The sequence below is a fragment of the Sphaerodactylus townsendi genome, linkage group LG11, assembly GCF_021028975.2.
Source record: "Sphaerodactylus townsendi isolate TG3544 linkage group LG11, MPM_Stown_v2.3, whole genome shotgun sequence".
Classification (NCBI taxonomy): domain Eukaryota; kingdom Metazoa; phylum Chordata; class Lepidosauria; order Squamata; family Sphaerodactylidae; genus Sphaerodactylus; species Sphaerodactylus townsendi.
Window position 1 is genome coordinate 60,226,574 of NC_059435.1, and position 16,505 is coordinate 60,243,078.

The 16,505-nt window shown below is 41.5% G+C and overlaps 1 protein-coding gene across 1 annotated transcript in view; it reads left to right on the forward strand.

The window, feature by feature from the left end:
- The window catches only part of ZEB1 (zinc finger E-box binding homeobox 1), an 85,287-nt gene that overhangs the window by 55,431 nt on the left and 13,351 nt on the right, over positions 1-16,505 (forward strand). The window contains exons 3-5 of the mRNA XM_048511908.1: positions 3,845-3,907; positions 6,279-6,440; positions 8,087-8,289. Coding sequence (XP_048367865.1) covers positions 3,845-3,907; positions 6,279-6,440; positions 8,087-8,289 — 428 coding nt within the window. The remainder of the gene's footprint in view (positions 1-3,844; positions 3,908-6,278; positions 6,441-8,086; positions 8,290-16,505) is intronic.

Below are 16,505 nucleotides of genomic sequence, written 5' to 3' on the forward strand. Positions count from 1 at the left end.
GCTTTAGCCAGTCACCCTGATGGGGCCTACCCGCTAAAGCAGGATTGACGGTGGATCACTTATCCACCTACCTGAATAATGGATGTTAGTTACAGGTGGGTGGGTGGTGGGCACATCTGCAGGGCACAGAGTTCTACTCTGCCCTGATAACCCTGTTGATTTACAACCCTTAAAATTCAGCTTTGTTGAGGTGTTCCTGTGTTGCCTTAAAAACTACAGCTATGCTAATAAGATGTGAGTTTCTATAGGATTCTGTTCCCACCCTTTGCCTTCTAGAGTGCACAGCCTTTAACGTAAACTATATTATATTAAACATCAAGATTAACACTCACCTGCATCTCACCTAGATGCTTAACTTATAGACTGCTACTCTTTATGGACTCTTCGTGAGTGTGGCTCTCTGCTCACAGAGAGTGGGATGTCGGAGACCAATCAGCTACGATAGAAGGTTTCTAACAAAGCCCTCTCTGTTCCCTATCATGTCCTTAATGCTACCTGGTTCTGTCCAATGCAATGACAATATTCTGCTGGCAAAAGTGTTGTTCATACCAGTGGTAACTATACTGGCAGCACACTGGCATTCGTTATGCTGGCGTAGCTTCCTGATTCTCTCTCATTGTTTTCTGCTCCACCTATTCAATCTGTTTTTATCTGGTAGATGTAACTCAGAGATTGAAATGCGCTACCTTTAAAAAAAAAAACCTGAAAAGAATTCATTATAAAGGAGCTTTTCTAGACCCTTCTGTTTTCCCTGGGGAAACACCGGTGCCTGGAGAATCTAAACTCTTACAATTCTGCAACATACTTGTGCCCTATGTACCTGAAATTGGGTTCTACCTAGATGTCAAGAGCTATTTTATTTCATAGTGAATGTGATGCTGGTTAGCACTAAAAGAATAATGAAGACTAACTATGCTCCAGCCCCTAAAACTACCTGGTATAAAATTTTACTGAGGAAGTTAGCTTATCCGTAAGATGCTTTAGCTCTGTTTTATAGTGTGCCTACAGAAAAGATTCAGCTGCTCTCGGTCTACTTGCTTCAGCAGTATTAAATCCAATCCTATCAATACTGAATCCCATAAATTCCTTCGGCCACCTCGCCTTAATACTCTCACCTGCTCTAGTGAAGGAGATAAGCAGTTCTAAGTTACGTTCGTGTTCTCGCTGTAACAAGAGGAAGCGTTCCCAACCCTTTATTATGAAGCCAAATGTTTCTGGTGATGATAATACAAAGAGACAAGCCAGGACATATGTTGTCAGTTTAAACTACTCTATCACCCTTATTGGCTGAACTGGGAGACTTGCAGCATGATCTAATAGCCAGCTCCAACATTCATTAAAAAAAGCAATGCCCTCCTAGAATTCTGATATTCTTGTGAAGTATTGCCTGGAGCACGAGACTTTACTTTTGCCTCCGCTGCTCTGTCGTGTCTTCTAAGCCCCCGAGGTGGGGGCGGGGGAGGTTGTGGTGCGGTCTGGGTTCCATAAAACACTTTGTTATGTATTTTTTCACATCTTAAAAGGCTAGAAAAATGGTGCTGCAGTAACTTGAAGGTTTGAAGCACCTTGCTTCAATTTACAATATTAGCGGGGACCAGACAAAAATCCACAGCCTGTTTTACAGCTGTGTGACAACCTCATTAAGGCTCAACAAGATATCACCTAGATTGAAGGGTGGCCTTTTCTATTGGACACTGATTTCTACTTTTCAATCTGGTTTTTAGAAAGTACCTGCAAGACAGTAGGTTGAGGGGCTGTGGCTCACCGGCAGAGCATCTGCGGTGCACACCAAACTTCTCAAATTCACTCTCTGGCATCTCCAGTTGTAGGGCTTGTGAAAGGAAGTAGGGCTTGTGAAAGGTTGCTGCCTGAGCAGCTGCCAGTCAAAGTAGACAATACTATCCTTGATAGATTAATAGTCTGACATAGTATAAGGCAGGAGTGGCCAACCTATGGCCCCCCAGATGTTCATGGACTACAACTCCTACCAGCCCCTGCCATCATGGCCAATTGGCCATGCTGGCAGGGGCTGATGGGAATTGTAGTCCATGAACATCTGGAGTGCCATAGGTTGACCACTCCTGGTATAAGGCAACTTCATGTAACATAACAACTTCATGTAACATAAGAACTTGTGGGGGGCATTATATATATTATAAACATTTGCTTTCTAAGCAATTCATTTACTTATATCTCTCACCAAGGAATGGTCACATCGCTTACGTGGCCTTCTCCAGATTTGGGTTTGTCTGAAGAAGGCGCATTTAAACACTAGAAAATAATGGCTTGTTAATAAAACCATGAACGTGGTGACAGCATCATCTTTCAACAGTGAAGACAGAATTCATGCAGAGGATAATTTCACCACCTCCAATGTTTGGGGCAGGGGGTGCTGTCAAGTCACAGCTGACCTACAGTGACCCCATAGAGTTTTCAGGGCAAGAGATGCTCAGAGATGGTTTGCCCTTGCCTGCCTCCACATGAACTGAGAGAGTTCTATGATAGGCCCAAAATGACCCAGCAGGCATCACACAGAGGAGTGGGGAAGTGAACCCGATCCTCCAGATTAGAATCCACCACTCCTGGCCACTACACCATGCTGACTCTCTCAAGCCTATTCGAGTGATAACTTTTTAATAATACCTGGTTCTGCGTTGTGGAGGCAGGTAATGGCCAACCCCTTCACTGAGACTTAAGATAGATCAAATTAATACAGTCAGTAGGATGATATTATAAAGAACTATAAGGAAGACTATGGAGAGACCCTCAAGAGTTTAGGTTGATGCTAGCTAGAAGATTTTCTTCTGAAAAAATCCCAATGTGCCACTGAAAACAGACCTGACTTCTACAATACGATTGCTAGGTGTTGGACTAGGACCTGGGAAATCCAGGCTGAAATCTCCACTTGGGCCATGAAAGCTTGTTGGGTACCCTTAGGCCAGTCACACAATCTCAGTCCGAACCCTGGCTAGTATTTGAATGATAGACCTTCAAGGAATAAACATGAGTTGCATTGGGGGAAACACTAACCCAGGAGTCCCCAATATGGTGTCCATGGGTGCCATGGCAACCATCAACATCTTTTCTGGTGGCTACCAAGTTTTTTGGAGAGTGGAAAAGGCCAGGTGGGGCTTTTGCCCAGCAAGGCTTCTGATTGGCCATTGCTGATTTGATCAGCTGTGCTGTTTCTGAAAAAATGTCACTTTGGCAGCAGTTGCCACCATTGCACAAGGATCTTCACTGTATGAGTGAAGGTAAGCTCTGGCAACCATTTTGTGGCTGGCTGCACCTCCCAAGCAGCCATTTTGTAGCAGAGCCCACCACGCAGTGTCAAAATTACAAAGGAGGGACCCGCAACCCGTCTCACGTTTAATGTGTGACTGGCACTCGCCTTCCAAATAGAGGGATGGGTTCCGGAGCACACATGTGACATCAAATGAGACTTCATCATTCCTTCCCTTGTATGCAGTAAAGGACTGTTGTATGCAGTAAAGGACTATCGGGGGCTGGCTGCTGATCTTACAGCCGGTTCCGTGTGTCTGCCAGTTCTGTGTGCCTTTACCAATAGTCTGTAGTCCTTCCTTACTGTAACCAAACCTTATTGGGGACCAGTTCACACGTTACCAAGTCCCCATCGCCCCCAGACGTAGTTTTCCTCCTCCCTTTATGTAATTTCTGGGAAATTTGGCTCATTTTAATAGTCACGAGCTTTTGCAGAGTGTTGCTGTTTTCTAAGGGAATATTTTCCTCAGTAGCAAGCGGATAAAGGTGTTGCTTTGAGTTAATGAGAGAGATGCTGGCATATATGAAAAAATAATCCTCTCTCCTCTGTCATCCCATTTAGCTAGTAAAGAAGTAAAAGAAATCCTGGGGCCTGAAGCTCAAGCAGTTGAACCTGGATGTGCAGGTATTTGTCATCAAATTCCTCAGTTTGTTTTTCGTGATACTTTGCATTGTCAGGAAGTTTGGACAGCAATGGCTGAGGAAGGAAATTGTTAAGTCTTTTCCCTGTTTATCTTTTCCTTTTGATCTGCTTTGGTATCTGTGCTGCACTCGAGACTTTGCTATGCAAATGCTACGGTTGGGTTCCCGTTAGAGCAGTTTTGAGGTGTTGCTAATAAATCCTGCACAGCACTCCATTTCTCTGACTGCCGTGCCTCCTCAGCCTCTGAGCCACTTTTTCGTCCAAGGTAATGATTGAACTGTTTCTTTTTGGCCTATTGAAATTTTAGAGCAGGGTATTACGATAGAATAAAACTGAGGTTAGCCATATTAGCTAGACTAATTTAATAGTTTATTTTATATTCAACAGTGTATCTAATACCAGCTTGTATAATGACCGACATATTTACTTATTGGGATTGATTCCCCGCCCTGCCACTTGATCTGTGGAGGCTTATCTGGGGAACTAGATTTGCTTGTGCACTCCAACACATGCCAGCTGGGTGACCTTGGGCTAGTCACAGTTCTTTGGCCTTCTTGCAGCCCCACCTACCTCACTGGGTGTTTGTTGTGAGGGGGGAAGGGGGCTTGTAAGCCCCTTTGAGTCTCCTTACAGAAGAGAAAGGGGGGATATAAATCCAACTCTTCTTCTAATGTACACCTTCAGAGTCATTTTGGATGGTCAGGTAATGTTGTAGAAGCTGTAAAATTAGGACCATCCTGAAAGTTTACTTGCATATATTTTGCTTGCACATATATTTGGGAGCAGACAAAAGGAACTTGATCTATGTCTCGAGAGGCAGCAGGGTTTATTTGCAGACTGTTAGTTTTTTGGCTACTTCTTGATTGGTTGCAGCATCAGCACTTTTGAAGCAAAGAAACTTTACTAGGATGTGTTTGTCCTGAGGATGATGATACGCCAGCTAATCAGCAGTTCTAAAAACAGACTTATTACCTCCCTGTCACCAGCAACTTTCCCTAGCTACGGGCTGAGCTGTTTGATGTGGAATATTTATAAACATTCAGAAGTGCACTTGGTCATATCTGATCCAAATATATACTTGAAAATGCCTTATTAGTATTTTTCAGACGTATTTGGGGTCTGGCTTGATATTCAGCAATACCAGTGACCCAGTCCTGAATAATTCTGCTAATATCCAGGAATATTGGTGGTGTTGGGCTGGAAATAGTGTCTCCTCCCTGCCTTCTGTTGGTTTGGCTGGAATTCTCTGTTTTGTCATTGAATGTGTTGGGCTTGCCATGTCAGCCTTTGGGTCTGCTGGGATTCTCTGGTTTGATGTTGGTTTTGGTAGGTTTCTTGGTCCTGTTTCCATTAGGAGGCTGGATGTACCTTGTTCAAAGGTCCAAGTGTCCAATTCACTTGAAAATTAAGGAGCAGGTGAGCAGGCAGCACCAGCTGCATTGAAATTTTGCTGTCATTTGTTCAACAAATCGCCACTCCAGTCCCCTGGAAAAGTTGCCCATAGATAATAACGGACCTGAATAATATTGGGATCCTCCCCCACTTCACCATTCAATCCAGTTACTGAACTGAAAGTAGAAACTTGAATAATCCAGAATACTGATAATTATTCCCTACCAAATTTTTGCCTGGTTCATAATTCAAACTACTCTGGGTGACTGTGTCAGCAATAGAATACTAGCAAACACTATATTTTCTGTGGAGGAAATTAATTTGGGTTGGAGAAACTTCACACACATATTTTAGTATTTTACATCATTTATTCTGGCTGCAGAACTACAGTAAAGATAAGATAACGGAGGAAGAAAATAATGATATGTATTCAGGCTGTATGTGTATTTGGGACCCAGTAAAACAGCCACGTAGAATTGACAAGGATCTCTGCAAACAGCTTGAGCACTCTTGGGGCTTCTGAGTCTGCCTCATGTTTTCCAGCTTTTCTGTAGATGAGAATCTTGGCTTTGTTCCCCTTAAAAATAAAAGACAAATTCATTTGAGATTTGTTGCTTTCAGTGTATTGTCAAAGGCTTTCATGGCCAGAATCAACTGGCTATTGTAGGTTTTTGCTTCAAACATTTTACCTGCATCTATGGCTGGCATCTGTGCCATGGAGAGAACCACATCTTACCGTGACATGCCTCTGAAGATGCCAGCCATAGATGCGTATAAAATGTTCGGAGCAAAAACAGACTACAGCCACCCAGCCCAGAAAACCCACAACAGCCAGTTCGTTGCAAATTTCACACAGGTATCAAAGACACATGGAATGCACGCCGTCCTGGATATGCATTTGCAAATCAAACATTTTTTAATCAAAAATGTTAACCATTTACAAATTGTCTTTTACTTCCAGAAAAAGAAGATGAATGTGATTCTGATGCAGAAAATGAACAAAATCATGACCCTAATGTTGAAGAGTTTCTGCGGCAAGAAGATACAGCAGTTATCTATCCTGAAGCACCTGAGGAGGACCAGAGACAAGGTACACCAGAGGCCAGCGGTCAAGATGAAAATGGTAACTATTATTTCAGTTATCTTTAATTTGTAGCACTATTGATCGAAAACAGATTTTGTCCTCTGCTTTAAAAATTATTAAATTTGAACACGGAGCCATCTTGGCTTTCAAGTGTAAGATCTTTGTTTTCTAAACTTGTATATTCTTAAAACTTGCTATTCATTCTGCACAAATCTGCCTTCTGCTTACTTTACTTCAAACCTCTGAGTAATACATAGGAATTAAAGTGAAAAAAGTTATTTCGTCTGAACAATCCCATATTTTAAGTAACATTTTGAATATCTCACAAATAAATCTTCAAAAGTAGTTGAACCTTGACTGACTTCCATTCCATCCTTTCTAATGTCGGAGCAACTATGGTCAGGTTGTGTAGCCAACTGTTTTAGAATTATGGTATTCAACCTTTCCAAACCTTTCCCAGCCAGGTTCAAGGATATGTTTATTGCTTAGATGTGACTTTAAACGTGTCCATACTCTTTGTCATAGCGTTTTCTTAAATGTAATCGGTTCATCTGCAGAAATAAGTTTCTAACTTAACAGTCTTGCTAGTTAGCTAAACTCTGGGGGAGGAAACTGTGGAGGAAATCTTGAACATCATATTCATTAGCATATTGATCATCTCTAATTTACCCTTGATAGTACAGAATCATGTAGGGTGAAAAATCTTTCCTTTGCAGTTTTATTTTAGTATTTTATTTATTTAGGAAATACTCATCCTGCCTCTTAAGGAACCTGTCTAAGGTGGCTTACAAAACCAATTATTAAAACCAAACATTAATGGTTTTAATTAAAATTGAGAATTAGGAAGAATTAAAAAAACAGCCCAGCATAAAAATGTAGACCATAAAAACAGATCACAGGCAGCTTAAAATAAGTCTCCGGGTTAAAATATTATTTTTAAAAAAGCAACCCCTCAGTGGGTAACAACGTTTTTGCCTGGTTCCTGAAAGAATACAAGATGGGTACCAGGTGAGCCTCAAAGGGCAGTAAGTGCATTCCACCTGCGAGGTGGCATAATTGAAAAAGCACAGTCTGTAGTTGCCACCCTCCTTACTTGTGAAGGTGTGGGTTACAGAGAGCAGGGCTTGTGAGACAGATCTTAACTGGCAGGCTGGACACTATAGGAAGAGGTGGTCCTTGAAGTATCCTGGCCTCAAGCCATTTAGGGCTTAAAATATAAGAACAGTTACTTTGAATTGTGCGCAAAAGAAATAAGAAGCTGGTGCACATCTTTCAGCACTGGGGTGATACGATACCTGGATCCTGCTCCAGAGAGTAGCCTGGCTGCTGCATTTTGAATGCATTGAAGTTTCCTGCTGAAAGTGCATTACATTAATCTAAACTGGATGCAATTGGAGCATGGATCTCTGCGACCAGTTCATACTTTTCAAAGCTGATAAAAGGCACTACATTCCACAGAGGAGATTTGGGCCTCTAACTATAGGCCAGTATCCAGCAGTACCCGTGACTGGTTCAAATTTTCTGACAATATGAGCATCCTAACAAATTCAGAACTCTGGAACCCTTACACAAGTTCACTGCACACCCAAGAGTCAACTTATATCCTTGCTGTATTGATGTACTTGCTTATACCATGCGCTTTAATAATTAGATGAAGAAGAAAATCTTTTCTCATTCTTATTCAGGCACACCAGATGCATTTTCCCAGCTGCTTACATGTCCTTATTGTGATAGAGGGTACAAACGCTTTACCTCTCTGAAAGAACACATTAAATATCGCCATGAAAAAAATGAAGATAACTTTAGTTGCTCATTATGCAGTTACACGTTTGCATATAGAACGCAGCTGGAACGCCATATGACATCACATAAATCAGGAAGAGATCAAGTAAGTGATAACATGCAAATCTATTGAACTGTTCAAAACTTACTAGTTGCTTTTTTGTGTATCCATTTTGAACATAATTTCATACAGTATCATTGTCTAAAATATCTTTCTGCAATAATTGCTTTTAATGAGGTCTTTGTACCAAGATATTTATTGTTTTGCCAACTTGTAACTGTTGCTGTCTACTTAAGAGACTTTGTAAATCAAAAGGTGAGGCATATTTTAATTAATCAATAATAAAATAAAATAGTGGTGCAATCTTTTCAGCAAAGATACAAAATATTTCATATTTCTTCTCTATGACATGCTGTCAGATGACCATAGCTGCTTTCATGGGGGGGTGGGTCTTCAGTGGTGGTGTTGTCTGTAAATTTGCACATGCAACAGAGATTCCAGATGCAGGATAGTAATCCATTTTCATACCATTGTTTGCCTTATTTTCCCTTTCTCACCAGACACACTGGACTGCCACCTGCCCCAGGTCAGGCCACTGTTATGATTCTCCACCCACCTTTTAATCTCTTTTTATTTTGGGGTAGATGCATCCTGCTGCTTGGGAATAGCTCAAAGTGAAATTCTTTTTTTAAAAAACAAACCCTCTGGCCCTTTGTGCATGCAGTGCTTACCTGGTGACTGTCAGCTTCACTTTTTTTTTGTTTAAACAGGATTCCACTGCTGCAAAGTGTCCCCAGCCAAACCGATCTGCAATTTTACCTACCCGTTCTCTTCATTCAACCTCAAAGAGGTTGTTCTCTCCTGCCTTTGTGTGTGTGTGTGTGTGTGTGTGTGTGTGAGAGAGAGAGAGAGAGAGAGAGAGAGAGATTGTGTGTGTGTGTGCGCGCGCGCATGCGCACGCGCACGCATGCCATCTTGGGTCTAGTAAATTTTATGTAGATTTCACTGTTTCTCCAGCAATAGAGAGGCAGTGTTAAAATAAAAATATTAAAAAGAAAACTTTTCTGATCACTCTGAATTGCTGAATTGAGTGGGAGGAATTGCTGTTGTTTGGGCAGGGGAAGGCAGGGAAGAGCAGGAGAACCCGATGCAAGCCAAACACATGCTGTCTACCTTCACTTTCCCTGTAAATCAAGATGAAAAGTCGTTCTTTCAGATTTTTCAGTAACCACTGAGATTCTCTGATCTGAGGCATGGTGAGTTTGGGAGAGGGAAAAACAGAGAATCCAACCTAAAGAAAATGTACACTCAATGCAAAAAGACCACAAGTGCATAAATGGCCTCTGTGTTTGAAGAGTGCAGCTAAAGAATAAGGCAGTACTTGACTTTTTCTGCCACACTCTCCATTCCTACCTGCAATGAATTAATTCCACCCTATGTTTGGGCAGAATCAAAACCACAAGAAAGGCAGGGTGGGAATCCCACTCCCCTTCTGATTAGGGGAATCCCACTCCGCTTCTGATCGATGAATGAATTATTTCCTCTCCAAGTTGGACAAAGCAATGGGGCCAATACATCCCCTCCCCCAATGAATTAGTTCTTTGATAGGTTACAGCTGCAGGCTACAGTTCTAGGTAACCAAATTCTTCTCTCCTGCTATGACAAAGAATAGTTGCATTCTAAGATGGGGCCTCTCTGTCCCTACCCCCGAAGGAATTAATTTCTTGCTAAGTTGAGCAAGGTGATAGGGCCAATGCCCTCCCCTTCCAGCAAACAAATCTCTCCTCCTCTGGTTTCGAAAAACCTCTTTGCATTTCTGGTTGGATAGTTAGTTCAAGCATAGTGGTGAGTGTAGGCATTTTCTTTGATTGTACTGATGGAAATAAGCCCAGAGTCCCTGACCCAGCCAGTCCTCCTATCTCAATAATGCAAGCTGTATACTTAGATTGCTTCCGAATTAATATGATAGCTATCCCTCCCCAAAATGGCGAAATACATCTGACAATCATTGGAAGACACATCACAACAAAATTGTGATGTTATTCAGCACTCAAAAACAAAAAAAAGGAGTTCATATGACAATGCGGTGGAGAGGGGAGTAAAGGGGGCATTCTCTTGTGGACCTCTTAAACAGATGGCACCAACAGCAGCATGGCAAAGGAAACCTCTTTTCCCCCTCTTTTTTTTTAAAGAAAAAAGCCCAACAGCTACAGTTGGGGGTATGCATGCAGGACAATGCTACATGGAAATTTAAAAGAAGAAAATAGATGAGCTAGGTAACTAAAAGGGGGGAAATCCTCTGTGTGAAAGCAGCCCAAGTTTGCCAGCAGAGCAACTAACAGGCACCAACAAAATGGAAGCTAAACTTTTCCCATGCTTTGGCAGTGAGATAGTTTTTTCTCAGCCATACTGATACAATAACCTTTATTAGCAATTTGTGGTTACGCAAAGACCTTTTGTATTGGCTGTGGTTAGCTGGTTTGGCCAGAGTCCATTAATACAAATTAAACCAGGGTCTTATTCACATTCTGTTCCTCATTTCATACAAAAATCTATTGAATTGTAGGTAGCGATTGTGAACTTTGTAAAAATAGTTGTTCCTATCCTTATCGCAAAGAATGTGAAAGAGAAAATAGCTTTTTTTGTAACTTTTGTTAGACTATTTTAATTGGAAAAGAAGTACATGGATTAAAGAGCAGCAGGACTATCATTAAAGAGTAGCTGGCCTCCACTACCATAGCTGTGCAATAATATTAAGTGTGAAGAAGGATTATAAAGTACCCTCTACCTCTAAAATAAAGAATCACTGATGCAGTGATTTCAGGTGGCTGAGCAGATACCACACCTCAGAGGTCCTCTGGCATGCAGCCAGTGAGCAAGCGATACACAGTGTGAAACAGATCATGTGCATTGGTTGGACATCAATCTACAGCTGACACAAAAGTATGCTGTGTTGTATTTTAATATTTCTACTCATAAAGGGTAATAGTTTAGGTCTGCAATGGAAAATGTGCAAGAATGACATGGGACTACATATCTCAAACTTTGTGTCGGGTTTGTCTTTAATTCCTTATAAAACACAGTACGGCGTCTACTTTTTAATCATGAACTTGCCAATTTTCACCATATGATGTTCTAATCTCTTGTTTTTTACGTCTGACATCCTGGCAACTGTGGCTAGAACATAAAAACTTGCCAACTCTGTTTGGAGGGTGCAGTACAGAAGAAATCAGTGAGATGAGCATATAAGTGAAGTGTGTCTGTTCTATGGACTGCACCCAAAAAGTCCATGCCTCAATGGAGTCCAGATATTCTCAATTCCAAAACCAGCATATAATCTGTAGACACCATAGATAGTACATTTATATTATAGTTTGTTACTATAATTGCAGAAGTATTTTATTTATTTATTGCTGTCAAGTGATGGCTGATGTATTGTTGACCCCATTCCATGTTGGTGTTTTCAAGACAAGAGATTTTCAGAGATGGTTTGCTGTTTCCTGAATCTGTGTCCCAGCCTTTGTGTTCCTGGGAGATTGCCCATCCAGGGAACCAGGTCTCCCATCCAGTAACCAGGACTGGCCCCTTCTTAGCTTCCAAGATCTGATGAGATCAGGCTAGCCTTGGCTATTTAAGTTGGGGCAGCATGAGTATAGGGGATTAAAAATCATGGAAATAATTCCAGAGGATTAGCCCCATTAGTTTATTGTAGCAAAACAACCACAAATGTATTTATTTATTTACTGAATTCATATTTTATCTTTCTTAATCAGATGCAAAGTGAATTACATAATTTAAAAATGGAATAAAACTGTATAATACTTTAATTAAATTGGATTGCAAAATTAGGGAATACAAAAATGACAGTTTAACACATTCAAAAGCAATGCAGTACAAGATTGCAAAACTGGAGAACAATGCATTCTTAACTTTATGAGGCAGGCCATTGTACTAGCTACAAGCCACAACAGAGAATTGGTGTAATACACCTACTTCACTTACCTCCCCATGCTAATTGAGCTACAGCATTCTAGAACTTCTGAGTTGTCTTTAAGGGAAGACCCAAGTACAGTCTGCTACAGAAGTCTAGCCTCACGGCTACCATGGAATGGATCCATATGGCAAGACTGAACAGGCCAGGATAAGGAGACATTCCCCAGAAAAGAAAGACAGAAGACTTTTTTGTCACTGAATTCCCTTGTTTTTCCAGAAGTTATGCTGTATCTAGTATAACCTCTAGATCCTCAGTCAAGTCAGTGGGAGTACCATATACACTGATCTTGTGGTACAATACATATCAGCTTTTGCTGACCTCATCAAATCCATGGTATTGTAAATTACATGGTTTTTGTAAATCCAGGGTATTGTAAATTACATGGAAGCCAAAGGAACAACAATAGGCCTGTCATGTTTCTATTTAGTGTGCAAATATATGGAAGATAAAAGGGACACTCTAGATAAAAGGAAAATGGAAGAAGACTTTTCAGGTGCTGAATTCACTTGTTTCTCCCACAGTGATGCTGAATCCAGAATAACTCCTAGGCTTTTAGTCAAGTCAATGGAGGTAGCCTATATATTGCTCCTGTGGTACATCAAGTTCACTGTGACATATATCAACAAGTTCACTGTGACATCAACTTTTATTGACTTCACCAGATCCATGGTAGTTAAGCCAAAAGGCCATAGAATGGTAGGGATAACAAGAGGCCTGTCTCGTTTCTATTTAGTATGTATATATATATAAGATACAGGGGACACTGATCCATGAAAGTTGTGGCTCTGTGGTAACTAGTTGGATATCTGCAAAAAGCCCTGGTTTCTGAAACCACCATGAGACTAAGGCCCCTTCCGCACACTCAAAATAATGCGTTTTCAAACCACTTTCACAACTGTTTGCAAGTGGATTTTGCCATTCCGCACAGCTTCAAAGAGCACTGAAAGCAGTTTAAAAGTGCATTATTCTGCATGTGCGGAATGAGCCCATGAGTTGTCTATGCCGGACTATATTGGCTTCACAGCCAATAGTTCTTTGTAAACCAATATTGGCTGAAGGTGGGGTAAAAATACAATTAGTAATCCAGTAAAATAATAAATCATTTTTTTCCAGTTGCAAGTGTGTTGAATTTTTTTCCCTGCAGCTTTATTTGGAGGGCAGTGACACACTTTTGCCCATATGGACATTTTCAGTAACATCCTGGACAAGATAAATAAAGGAAGAGCCAATGTCGAAGGCTTTCACAGCCGAAATCACTGGGGTGCTGTGTGGTTTCCATACAGCCCGGAAACCACACAGCACCCCAAAGGAAGAGTCATTTGTTCCTGTTGGTTCACTGGAAAATAGCTCCAAGTAATCATAATTCTTGTTTGGTAGCTAGTTTTTTGGTTGTTTTTTTAAAAATTTGAAATAGGTTAGAACATTGTTTTATTTTCATGAAGACCAATGGCTTAGTAAACTTGCAATGTTATTTCTTTTGCTATGTTTTATCTGATAAATGTGGTCACTGTTCCCAAGCTACTTCTGGATCTGTCTTCATTGCCTTTAGAATTTTTTTACAGAATGTTTTTCTAGTTCAGTTAGTCTGACCAAAAGATCCCAAGAAACCCTTTTTAAAGGATGTTGCATTCCAAGAATAGTAAATTTACTGAGACTTTTTTGCTATTATGACCAGTTCCTACCAATTGAGCAATTCTGCTAAGTTGCTTTTCGCAGTATTCTCCTCTCTTCCACTTAACCCTCACAACAACCTTGCAATGATAGGCTAAGAGACTGTGATGAGCCCAAGGCCGCCCAGTGGTTTCCATGGCACTACAGGGATTTGCACCCAGGATTCACAGGACCTGGCCAAACTCTAACTCTAACCGTTGTGATACACCAGCCCTCACAACAATTCTGCTCTTGCCAGACAGTTTCTGCCATGAACCACGCTTCCTCTTCCTCTAAAACATAAGTTTGTGCAAAGGTTTGTTGAAAGCCATTGGTTTTGAGCAAATGGAAATAGCAGCAGAAGAGGAAAGTAGAGTCCTTCAAGAACTCAAAAGGGAAATTGCTGAACTTCTAAAGATGATATGTAACATGTCCCTAAGATCAACCTGTGTACCAAGAGGACTGGAGAATGGCCGCTAATGTAACACTCATTTATTTTAAAAAAAGATTTCAGGGGACATTACAGGTCAGTTAGCTTAACGTCTGTTCCAGATAAACTGATGGGCAGCATTATTACAGATAGAATTGTCAATCACATAGAAGGGCAAGCCCCGCTGAGCTAAAATCAGCATGGCTTCTGCAAAGCTCGGTCCTGTCTCATTAACCTTTTAGAATTTTTTTCAAATTCTCAATAGGCATGTGGACGGGAACGAGCCTGTGGACGTGGTGCATTTGGATTTCCAAAAGGCTTTTGACAAAACCCCACAGCAAAAAGTTTGCTAAGCAAACTTCACAACCGGGTTTGATTCCCCACTCTTCCATCTGAGTGGCAGACTCTTATCTGGTGAACTGAATTTGTTTCCCTGCTCCTACACATGAAGCTTGCTGGGTGACCTTGGGCTCACTCAGAACTCTCTTGGCCCCATCTACCTCACAAGGTGTCTGTTGTGGGGAGAGGAAGGGAAAGGCATTTGTAAACCCCTTGGAGTCTCTTTAGAAGAGAGGAAGGGGGCTATAAATCCAAACTCTTCTTCTTCATTTCTCCAAACTGGAGGAATGGGCATTAAAATCATACTGCCCTTATACAAATCTATGATGAGAGTACAAAAAGAACACTATGTACAGTTCTGGTTACCACACCTAAAAAGGGGGCACAGCAGAGCTTGAAAAGGTGCAGAAAAGAGCAGGCAAAATGATTGGGGGCTGGAGCCACTCCCCTATGGGGAGCAGTTAAAACCCTTAAGGCTGTTTAGCTTAGAGAAAAGGTGGGGAAGGAGAGACCTCATAAAGGTCTATAAAATAATGCATGGTATGGAGAGGGTGGACAGGGAGAAGCTTCTCTTATGTATGTTCACCCATATAGAGCCTCTGATTCTCAGGCCCCCAATGTGAGTTCTGCAGACCTACGATCTCAGTTGCAACCCCGGCATATTCCGCAGGTGCTCGTGCAGATCCCATGAGAAGTTGCCTTCCGCATACAGGCAATGTAAACAAACAGTGTAGCTATCTGGAGATGTAAAACAGTTCTCTGATACCCGGAGGCTCTTCATGCACAGGTGTTTGCCATCCTCAGACAAAACTAGAGATTCCGAGATTGCAGCATTTAAGCCATTCTGGTTGTCTGTTCCTGTACATTCTCAGTGCTCTTAGGATTTGTAACTGAATTGTAACAACAGTAGTGATTGTTTACATTCTAATATTGCATCTCCAAAACATGAGGTCACTTTATCTTTGGAGGGTTGTTTTTTTTTAACAAATGCATTTTTTATGCTCACACTGGGGAAGTGCTGGACATTCCTGGGCTTTAATCGCTGGCTGAAAGTAATACCATGTGAGCAGCAGTGCAGGTCATGCTTCCATATTCCACTCGCATGAAATCATTTTGATAGCCTTGGATTCCGATGCCAGGAGGAACCGAAGCTTTGTGGGCACAAATGTGGCTTGTTCTCATGCTCACATGCTCCCTTTGCTCCTCAGCCCCCTCCTTCTCTCACAGGCAGAGTTCAGTGCAATGCTGACAGGTGTTCAGAAAGCTTTGAATCACGATCCAGTTCAGCAGGATGTTCAAGTGCAGGGACTCTGGCTGGTTTGGGGTAGGGGCAACTTCCAATTAAACACTGGCTGAATTGGAGGCTGCCTCCACCCCAAACCAACATTTTGCAGCAGAATTGTTCAGGTGGACATTTTTATAAAGGTGGCCAAACTGTAATATAAGGGAATGGTTCGGGGGGGGGGGGGGGGGGGGGGGGCTTCTTTACAAAAAGAGCAGGATTGCAGTGGAGGTTCCCAGAAGGGAACAGTAAACTTCTTTGATTTTTACCAATTGTGCCCACAATTTTGTGCTTTAGCAGAGATTCTTTGAAGGTTCCCCTCAGAGGTTTCCTCCACTTGCACGATTTCCATGTAAAAAGTATATGAATAAAGTTTGCTTTGGTTAGCAACCCCACACACGTGTCGTTTTTCCTCTTTTTTTGTTTTCAGGGGGATGTCTGCAAAGCTACAACATAACGATTAGAGAAGCTGCATTATGTGCATATCTGAGTCATCGCAGTTTCGCAAACATCCCCCTGAAAACAAAAAAAAGGAAAAACAACAAGTGTGTGGGATCATTGGCAAAACAAACTTTATTCATATACTTTTTACATGGAAATTGTGCGCAGATGACCTGCAAGCGGAG